The sequence below is a fragment of the Panicum virgatum genome, chromosome 4K (assembly GCF_016808335.1).
Source record: "Panicum virgatum strain AP13 chromosome 4K, P.virgatum_v5, whole genome shotgun sequence".
Classification (NCBI taxonomy): domain Eukaryota; kingdom Viridiplantae; phylum Streptophyta; class Magnoliopsida; order Poales; family Poaceae; genus Panicum; species Panicum virgatum.
In genome coordinates this window covers 46,856,404-46,866,754 of record NC_053139.1, presented here as the reverse complement: position 1 = coordinate 46,866,754, position 10,351 = coordinate 46,856,404, and the positions used below count along the sequence as shown (strand labels likewise).

The window sequence follows — 10,351 nt, the reverse complement described above, 5'->3', positions numbered from 1 at the left end:
TGTGCCAGCAACTTGCACTGCTCTGCTCAAAAAAAAAAAGCAACTTGCACTGCTCACTCATCGCCTGGAGCTGTGCCTCCTTATCAACAATGCAAAGTAGCCTCACGTTCTCCTTCATCACCTTCTGTAGTTGAGCTTCATTCTGTGCTTTCATCTCCTGCATTTCGGCTTCTTTCTGTGCTTTAATCTCGACATCTATCTCAGCTTCGTACATCCAAATGTTATACATGATCTGAAGAGACCTGTTCACAGACCCAGCAAACTCAAATCACAAATTCCTCTGCTATGCCAAAAGATCCTCAATGGTCTTCCCTGCCTCCCTGCTGGCGGTTCGCCACCTCCCTGCCTCCCTGATAGTGGTTCGCCGCCTCCTGGCTGGTGGTTGAGCCGTCTCCCAGCTACGATATAAAGCAAATAAAACTGGTTATGGTTACTTAATGATGCAAACAATGTAAAGCCGATGCGTTTTCACTTGTGACAAAGAAATTCAACAGCTAATCTAGCTAATCTGAGAGATTGTCCAGGCCAGAGGCCACATTACATGCTTTGTTCAGGCCACAGTTTAGTTGAAAATAATTGCACCTTAAGCTTGTCATTGCATGATTGGAACAGCTCAAGCACTGATGTACATCAATATCATCGGCAGGTCAATCAAAGTATAAAAGTACTGAACAATTCCGGCACACGACGGCATAGTGACAAACCTTGCCGGAATTCCGATGGTGGCCGGCACCGGCAACGTGGAGCACACAGGAACGGGAGGGAGCAGAGAGGCCGCAGCGGCGCAGCCGGCGTCTCCCTTGCCTTCCGGGCCGGCGGCGATCCGTTCCACGGCGCCTCCCTCCCCCTCCCCCGCCCGGGCCCATGCTGCGTGGGGAGCCCGGCCGGCCGCTCGGCGCCGGGTGTGGAAGCAGCGACAACTCCCTCCTGTAGCTCCTCCTCCGACCTCCCGGAGGCCGCGCCGGCGGTGGGGACTGGCGCGGCGCCGGAACGGCCGCGGGGAAGCCGAGTGGGGGCGCGCCTGAAACATTTTGGGCCGGCCGCCGGCGACAGTGCTACCAAGCCCACGAGCGAAGAAATTAAGCCCATCAGTCAAGACGAAGCCACTGCTCGGCCCAACTACGCGCGCTAACTAAGGAAATTGGCCAATCTCGTTGGTTCATTGCCACGTACCCACTCCTAAAAATGTTATTGGAAAAAAAATGTTGCGCACTCCGCTGATACATATTCTGCTAGGCTAATTTATTCATCTCACCAGCTTTAGACGGCACAACGTGGATTGGCACGCGATCGATGTACAGTTATCCCGGTTAAAACCTTCCAAAACGGATCTTTCATGTGCTATCTAACTCAGAGTGTTTTCCCATAGAACCATACACGAATTCTCCATAAATCAGCTAGAGCCGAGAGGGTTCTCTAGTTATTTTTTTTTTGGAATGCTAATGAAGTGGCAGAAAGAAATGGAGGGAGTTTTTTTTTTCTTTTGAGAAACCAGTTGTATTTCACGTATAATGTTGCAAATCTTACAAAGATACTTTTGGAAGAAAAATTGCATTCAGGTCCTTGCAAGACTCTCTCGTCGTCCATCGCCGACGGTTAGGCCAGTCGCCTCGAAGCCGGCCACCGTCCCGACAAAGGAATATCAAAGATTTCTAGTGGCATCAAGAGTAGCACATTAGGAATATCAACATGCTTTGTAGTCGTTGAATGTCCAGGGCGAGCAAGACGACTGCCTTGAGAAACAAAGGATCTGGCGTCTCAATTATCAACAAATCCAGCCCACCGGATGACGGTATATCCATGAGGGTAAGCAAACCGTTAGAAGAGGTGAGAACTGAAAACCAACTCGATCTCACAAGTTGGTAGGACGAGACACATAACATATTAGCATTGTCGTCTGTAGGATTACCAAGCCCCTTCTGATCAGCAGCCACCATATTGTTGGTTGCGAAATTGAGTAATTGACTCCGTGGCTGACGGGGGGCTGCTGGGGGTCACACGGGTGACCCTAGCAGACTTGTCATCCACTCCAGATTTTATGTTGTTGGGCCTAAACTAGCTCAACAAACTGACTCATAGTCAAATTTGTTCTAGAACAATTTTTTTCCGGAATAATTTTTTAATTATTATAGCAATACACAAAATTTGTTCGGAAATAAAAAATTAATTATCGAGTCTTGTGCGATGATTTGACTCCGAATAGCCCGGGCGACTCTTAACATTTGCGTGGGTGACGACGTGGCATCGAAGGCACATAGCAGAAGGGAGAGTATCTAGTGGCCATCGTGTTGGGTTTAATTTAGCAAACCTTGGAATATCAACCGGGCCCAAAATGGGGGGCGCTAATTTACGGTCGCCCGTAAAATCAGGCTCCGTACGGTCGATTCCGACCGCACCGTCCGGCCCATTTCTGCTGTTGAGCTGATGTATCCGGTCTCGCTAGTCCACTGTCACATCACGTCATCTCATCTCGTTCCCAATAAACTGTCGTGACATATTTGAACTACTAAACTATACTAACTTATACAAATAAAAAATTAACCAAATTTATACAAACAATTTTTAACAAAGTTTTGAGAAAAAAATGAAAGAAAAAATTTCTGAACAGAAAATTTTGTAAAATTTGGATTAGAATATTTTGAGATCGATAAATTTTGGAAAGAAAAGTTGGGATGCAAAATTTTTCTGCAAGCAAAAATTTAGAAGTCAAAAAAGTCCATCAAAAGATTCTGAGATAGAAAACTTGGAGAAAATATTTTGACACAAAATTTCAAGATAAAAAAGGTTAAAGACAAAAAATAAAACACATGAAAGTTAGAAAAAATAAAGTGAAAGTGGAGCCGGAGGATCGTGCGCAGCCCACTAGCTCCACGTGCATCGGCGCGAGCGGTCGACCGCAAAACCAGTATTGCGCCCAAAATGCTCGCTGTCTGAGACTTTTTCCTCTTCCAAAACCCAACATAGACCAAGCGAGGAAAATAAACTTGGTTGCCTGTGTCGAGTCCAGCCACATCCGCCGGCGGCGATGTCTCCGTCCGCCGACGCCGCGGCGCCGGTCCCCACCTCGTCGCCCCCTCTCGCGCCCCTCGTCGCCGCGCAGCTCAGCTACCTACTCTCGCACTCCAAGCTTCCCATCAGGGTATCCGCTTCGCCCCCTGCGCTCCATCGTCTCGCCTCGCCTCGCCTCGCCGCTCCCCGTCTCACTTCGCTCGCTTGCAGGTGGGGCAGATCTGGTCCGGCTGCCACAACGGCCGCCACTCCGATCGATTCACGCTCTCCATCCCCTTCTGCCTCGACTACGTCCACTGTAAGGCTCCCTCGCTCTAAGCGTTTGATGATGCTTCTAGGGTTCGGGCTTTTGGATTTCGCGCCTCTAATTCCCGCTACCGCAGGGGATTTCGTGTATAATGCCTTGTCTCCCATGGTGGCGCCCGACGTGGTGTTCGGCCAGGACGACGAGGGGTTCCAGCCGCTGGTTGATTATGCCGACGCTGGAAATGACAAGAGCTGCTTGGCACGTTGGGATTACCGCGATCCCAGGGGACTCTTTGCTCTCGTACATGAGCTCCGGTGAGGTTTTTCTTGCTTCTCGAGCTGTCTATGCCTATGGTGTCATCAATCATCATCATTACATAGTACACTAACTGTGGATTGCAAACATGGGACGATGGTTTAACTATGTTTATGAAGAGGGTTTTGGGATGGATGCTGGTGTCTTTGCTTTCTGTCAGCGCTGGGATTGAATGAATGTATGCTTTGTCAAATTTTTTACTTTTGAACCATAGTTAGTCAGGTAGACATGTGGTTGGGAAGAAATTCACATCATGGGATGCTCTTGTTGGTGGTGGAAGCATTTCGGGATACTCCTGGTACTTTTGGTGCCAAGGTTTCTGTTCTTTCAATAACATTTCATTCAAATTTTGTTCGGTGCAGGGAATTGTACATTGAATGCCACAAGAAGCAGGTTGCCAAGGTTGATGATGCAAGGGTGACGTTTGAATTAAGTACAGTTCTCACTAAGGAGGTAATGCATTTGCACATGTTCGCATTAAGTGGCATTGAGATATTAGATTAATGCGCCATATATCTGTATATGGTATGGTTGCAGTAGTGAGTGAGAAACGGAAAGGGTCTTAAATATGTGTCGAAGGTTAAGTGGCTTGGCTGGCTTATTACCAATTGCTCTTCCAATCAGTACAGTTTTTTTATTAAATTAATTGGATGAGTAATGACTTCTCGAAATTCTCTCATTGAACAGGGGATTGAAGTCTGCATGGTACCTTCCGCTGATAGGGCAAGTTTACCAGTTTCCACATCCGTTTCTTTTTCATGAAAATTGGTATCTACTCTCACCTGGTATTTGTTGTATTTTGTAGCCAGATGAGGTGAAATTTGCTGTACCACTTCTGGACGTCGACTTCAACTTTAACAAACTGGTGCCAGGCTGTCCTTGGAGATTACCTCAAAAGATCCATCTACAGGTTAACCTCTAAAGCCACTGGTTCCATGGATGCAGGCATGGATATTTGATAATAGCAGTAGCCTTGATAATGAATAGCACTAGCCATCTCCTTTCATTTTGTCTTTCTATAGTTTGGACAACCCGATGGAATAGGAGCTTTTTGTTCACTTGAAAACCACATTGCCTGTTTCTTGTGCAGGTCATTTTTCCAATCAGTAGAAGTTCAAGTTACTCTTCTGTTCCTTCTGCTCCACGACTCAAACTAATCTCAACATCAGATTTGAAATCACTTTTCTCAGTTGAGGATGTGAAACTCCCTCCATGGTCAAATGGGATGTAAGTCAACTTTCCATGCCGCTAGATGAAGATTATCTTGCCTTCTGTGTTATCTTTTTGTATACCATGTTTTGACGCATAACACACTTGTTATGTCTTTGGGTCCCCCATTTATTACAATATTTCTCGTAAAGAAGCAAAAGATGACCGAACTCTCCTTGGTCTATCATATGCAGGTGTTTGGCGGAGTATCTTCCTGCCTTAGAAGAAAGTCTTAACCTGCTGGTAAGCCATGCTGTTGTTGTTTTGCATTTTCCATGCCATTTTCATATCAACTCCATGCATATGAGTTAACGCATGGGGAATGGGAATTACACAATGTCTACAGGTTGTCTGTTGATGTTTTCTAGTCATCCAACTAATTGCGATTAGTCAGGTTTATCGCTCCCTTGCCATTGATAAGGGCCAGCGACTAGAAACCTAGTCGCCCAGGTAGTTGTCGACTAACCGTGATTAGTCATCTGTTTAGGCTTGAAAATGATCATATTTGAGATGATGGGCCTCGGCCAGTGGGTGGTGGACTACTGAGCTGGCAATTAGGCCCATTAGGTTTTGGGTATATATCTCACAGCTTCAGGTGCTGCCAAGCCACCTCACCCCAAAACGCCTTCTAGAACACGCGTGGACGCGCCGCTGTCCGCTCTTCAAATTACATGCCGCCGCCCACCCAAAGGCGCATCCGCTGGTGCATCTAGCCTCCCAGGAGCACGCTGCCGCCGCCAAGAAAATGCCCAGGAGCTCCATGCCTACGCCTACCCGCTGCTAGGAGCTACCCACTGCCCAGGTGCTCCATGCCTCCCCGCTGCCAGGAGATACCTGCTGCCCAGGAGCTCCTGCCAATATTTGTGGTGTTGATACTATATACTATGTACTGTATATTATACATATCATATCGGTCCTGGATGTATGGGAAGACTAGACAGACGACTGGGCTCAACTAATCGGCCTAATCGATGACTAATCTCGATCCGATTAGATGACTGTAAAACATTTACTCTGTTTCGGTTGCATTAAAATCCGTATTTGCATTAAAATCTGAGTGTTCAAGTTTTGTTCAGACTATGGTCTTTCGGAAAGTGAGGGGAAACTGCAACAGAAGAAAAAATGAAGCGGAAAAAACAATGTCTACTATTATTTGGATGGCAGCTATAAACCTGACTGTGTCTGCATGTGCTTTTTGTGCTGTCTAGTTGCATATCAATGCTTTGTAATGCTTCAAGTGCTTGGTTGTATAAAACCTATGGGCTTTTTGTTTACCAAATAATGTTCAAGCATTTGTTAATTAGTTAAGCCGTGCATGATTGCCACAATTCTGAGGGAGGGAGCCAGGGAGGAAGGCTCCTTCCTCTGCTTTGTGAGCTCATTTACTAGGACAATAACTGGCCTGGCGATAATGCCTAAAGCTTCCCCCCCTGCCCACTCTCTCTTTCACTCTCATGGTTACAACCACTGGTTGGCTTGGCACCAAAATTTTGCCTAGCTGATGGCTATGCGATGTCATGACTCATGAAAACACATGAAGTAGGGGTTTATCTATGTGTTTTTTAATGGTTCTTTTTGTTCCTACATTAACTTTGATAATTGTACTGAAGGTTGTTGAGGCATCAGCTTCAATTGGTGCCAGGAGACGTTTTATCGAGGCACTGGCTCCTACCTTTGGGAGACCAATAGAGGCTGATCCGGTATTTGTAAATAATTTGTTTTTCCATACATAATTGTGGATTTAGCCAAGTTTCCTAATGATACATCTGTGCATCAGATCTTTTGCAGGAGGGCTACAGTGCTTTCCATTTCAGGAGTTTTCACATTTCTGGTATGTCACAGAATGCATGAACCTGATACTCTCTTGTTCTTTTCTATTCCATGGCGATAGTCAGAAAACATGAAATTTTGTCCTCCCTTCCACTTCGCACATAGTGACTGCAAATTTTTTTAAATATGTGGATTTTAAGCACATTAAACCGCTAAGATTAATGCAGAATTAGTAAAAAAAAACAAAACCTGGCATCTGAGAAGAAAATGGGACACGCTTCTAGAAACAATATTCATTCTCGTGGAATAACACCACAATGCTGTATGTCGTTTGTGGTATTCGGTCACGGGTCACCAACATTCAGAACGTTGGTGCGGATGCATTTCCCCAATTTTTATGCTGGAACCATTAGCAGCTGTATGTTTGTGGAGTGTCTTTTCCTTCATTTCCTCTTGACTTTGCATGTTGCGAACTGTTTAATGCCACATCCTGAATAAATTTGCTTTCTTTACTTACACAGATTTTTTTTTGTTGACAATTTGCATCATCCTTTTTTATTATTTCATCTTAGCCTATAACTTTGACTAATTCATTAACAAGTGACAAGGAACACATTGTGATGCTGCAGGTACACTTTGCCATCCCCCTTCAGTTCCCAAAGCAACAACCTATCCTCACATTGCAGAGTTCTCAGGTCACTATTTGACTCCTGAACAGTTATGTTTATTTGTAATTACTTGGTTGATCAGAGGTCTCATTTTTTGTAAGTTGTAGTGCTTTCTGCATATAGGATTGAGTAGTATAATTGAATTTCGATACAATCACATAGTGAAGCTGGCACCTTTTATGCTATTTTAGGAAACCCATCTTCTAAAATATCAAAACCATACTCAACTTTGTAATATGAAATCAGCAAACTGTTAAACGAAAGACAAAAATAGAGCACATACACTGTTTTGGTCTTTTTCTTCACCCTTTCTTTGTGATTTATGAATGTTGTGTCTCATAAAAAGAAGCTAAGTTTGGTCTTAAAAATTTATACGCATGTATTTCGCCCTTTCTTCTACTTGCCTGATTTTTTCTCAGAAAATTTCAGAACTAGATATGAATTTTTATCATTTTACTTTTTGTTGTAACTGTAGTCATTAACTCATTATCTGTTTCAGGCTTTATTTATTCAATGTTATATTTGGTTGTTGTTCTGAAAATGAACACAAGAAGAAGCAAACATGTAGTTCTGACATATCATGAAAAATTCTCTTCACATACTAGACAGGCCTTGAAAGTTAAAACCCTTTCTTTGTCGCTCAATAATTTGCTTGGGTGTTGGAATAGTTTTATCTTGTGATAAGAGCCACGGCGGAGCTACCTATATATCTTTTACCACTTAGATGCTATTAAGCAAAAAATGAAGATTTTGATACTGTGGAATGACGTCTGCCTTCCTGATTCCTCTGCAGCACTGCGATGCCGATGGGGCACCTATTATGTCACCCCCAATAAATGATTATCCCTGGAGTCCTAGATGGGATCAGGCAGAAATGGTTGAACGGATCTAGTAAGTCCATGGTCTATCTGTAGTCCATCTATGTTGCTTTTGGACAATCTTGTTTTAAGATCCTGTTGAATTTTGCAGCGACTTCCTCGCCGATGAGTGCCAAAATTTCAAGAAGTTCTGCAGCGACGCTATCACTCAGCAGAAGTAGCTGTTGTCACTCAGCAGAAGAAGCATTCGTGGTCATTTTCTCAAGAACAAGCTTCCTTGCGCTTAGCAACCTGAACCCGTGCAACAGTCGATTGACCTCCTGTGCTGCGATGCTATTCACTGCTTTGTCAGAATACTCTTGTCATGTGATGCGGGAAGTTAGAGGAGGAAATCTCAGGCGGTAGAACCCCATAGGAGCGCTTCTGACCTAAAGTTCGGCAAGCATGATGTGTGTAGCAAAGCGTAACAGCGCTGTTGTTGATTCCAGTTCCTCGCTGTTAAGCTGTTGCCTTGTAAATTGTTTGGGATGAATGCAATCCAGTCCTTTGGACATTGTAAATATGGATAGAATGAGATCTCTACATTGATTGTGGCTCCCTTGTAAAATATGCTGCCAAACATTCTCTCTGGGTGATGTTAGGAAATTGTACTTTCTCCATAAGCAGTGAGTTTGGCTGAGGGGTATTTGATGAGAGGGAGTGTGACTATTAGCGATGATAAGAGTTCAGAAAACTCTGATTTGTCTGGCGAGAATGCCCCGTGATGCCAGCCGTTGCGGATCGCGGACCGAGTGTGCGCCGTGGAGGCGTCACCTCCGTTGTGAAACGGGAGCGGCCGAACTGACGACGCGATCTCGCAGCCGTTGCGGATCGGACGGTTGCCGGAGATCCAGGTGTCGGCCCTGGAGAATCGAGGCCGAGGGCACTCAACCCTAGCAATCACCATCCATAAATACCGTGCAGGCCGCCACACCTCTGTCGCAGCCGCCGCCGCCAGCTCATTCCATTTCGCCCCACCGGTTGTGGCCGTCTCTTCTCGCACCCCTGCTTTCTTTATGTTTTTATTCTTCGGTCGGAGATCTCGAATGTTTTGTCCAACCAAGTTTGCTTGCAGTTGCTTTGCCAAAAAAAAAAAAGTTTGCTTGCAGTTGCAATATTGTAATCACCGACCTGCGCGGCTGCGCCTCTCTGTTTCCTCTATTCTATTTCTATACCTTTTTTTAGGGGGTTGGGTTCAACTTGTGTGTTTTCTAATGCAGTGTTGCCGATCTTTTTGCCTGAATTCATTCTGTGTTTGATTTGATTTAGGGTTTAGGATTTAGAGTTTTGCATGTTTTCTAATGCAGTGTTGCCGATCTTTTTGCCTGAATTCATTCTTGTGTTTGATTTGATCTGATAATGATCTGCTGGGGGAAGATGTGGCAGATGACGACATGTTTATCCTGCTTACGAAGCAGAAGCCGGCTCCACGAGGGCCTGCCGTGTTGCTCGTCTTCCATGACTCTGATGCCTAACCTAATCCCCCCATCGCATACACTCTGTTGTTTGGCATGTGGCTCTTGAACCTGCCTGTGTGTTTCTTCTTTGATCAGAATTTACTTTTTTTTTTCCGTTTCTTTGTTGCTCTGGAGCGCAGTTTGGTCTGCGTCCAGAGAGCCAGTGGTCTTGTAGCAATGAATTAACAGCCGTGAAACCTAGTATAATGACGTTGAACAGGAAATAACATGCAGCACTGTGCAGGTTTACTTGGATTACCTTCTTGAAAAAAAATAGCTTTACAAAGGGTTACGAATTGAATTTTGGTGAGGGGACGCTGAGGCAGATGACGACATTTGTATCCTGCTTACGATGCAGAAGCTGCCTCCGAGAGGCAAGCCATGTTGCTCCTCTTCCATGACTCTGATGCCTACCTACTCCCCTCATCTCGTCGAGAGCTTTTAGTCTAGCAAATTGTTGAATTAAAGCGAACATGGCTTCAGGTATTGGTACTACAGTGTAAAGGAATTAACTTGCTGACTAGATACATCATACATGATACATCTTACATGTTTGTTTGATCCAGCAAGACAACAAGCGACATTCACGGGGCGATGGTGCACGGCTGAATACATCCAGCAAGACATCTTACATATTCGCATTTTGCAGCAGCTGAATACGATATTTTTTACAAGTTATTTTTTAATTTTTTAATTATACAAATACAACTCAACACTTAAAACACGTGTATATTCACCTATATGAACATAAGCACGTTAAATCCTTCTGCAGAAAGTCGAACTCAGAATCTAGAGTGCTACTGAGTTAATCTGGAGTGC

General features: G+C 44.6%; 1 protein-coding gene and 1 long non-coding RNA gene across 2 annotated transcripts; one reads left to right on the top strand and one right to left on the bottom strand.

Moving 5' to 3' along the window:
- Positions 1-178: 178 nt before the first annotated feature.
- Positions 179-1,035, bottom strand: LOC120704494. The gene is made up of 2 exons (XR_005687569.1): positions 705-1,035; positions 179-398 (listed from the first exon to the last, which is right to left on the bottom strand). It is a non-coding gene; the product is annotated as an uncharacterized LOC120704494 (long non-coding RNA).
- A 1,898-nt stretch (positions 1,036-2,933) lies between these two features.
- Positions 2,934-8,698, top strand: LOC120704493 (BRISC and BRCA1-A complex member 2-like). The gene is made up of 13 exons (XM_039988894.1): positions 2,934-3,139; positions 3,220-3,307; positions 3,393-3,570; positions 3,934-4,024; positions 4,259-4,294; positions 4,377-4,481; positions 4,662-4,798; positions 4,975-5,023; positions 6,391-6,480; positions 6,558-6,611; positions 7,180-7,245; positions 8,012-8,109; positions 8,188-8,698. The coding sequence occupies exons 1-13, from the start codon at positions 3,026-3,028 to the stop codon at positions 8,255-8,257; spliced, it is 1,176 nt and encodes a 391-aa protein (XP_039844828.1). The 5' UTR covers positions 2,934-3,025; the 3' UTR covers positions 8,258-8,698.
- Positions 8,699-10,351: the final 1,653 nt, after the last annotated feature.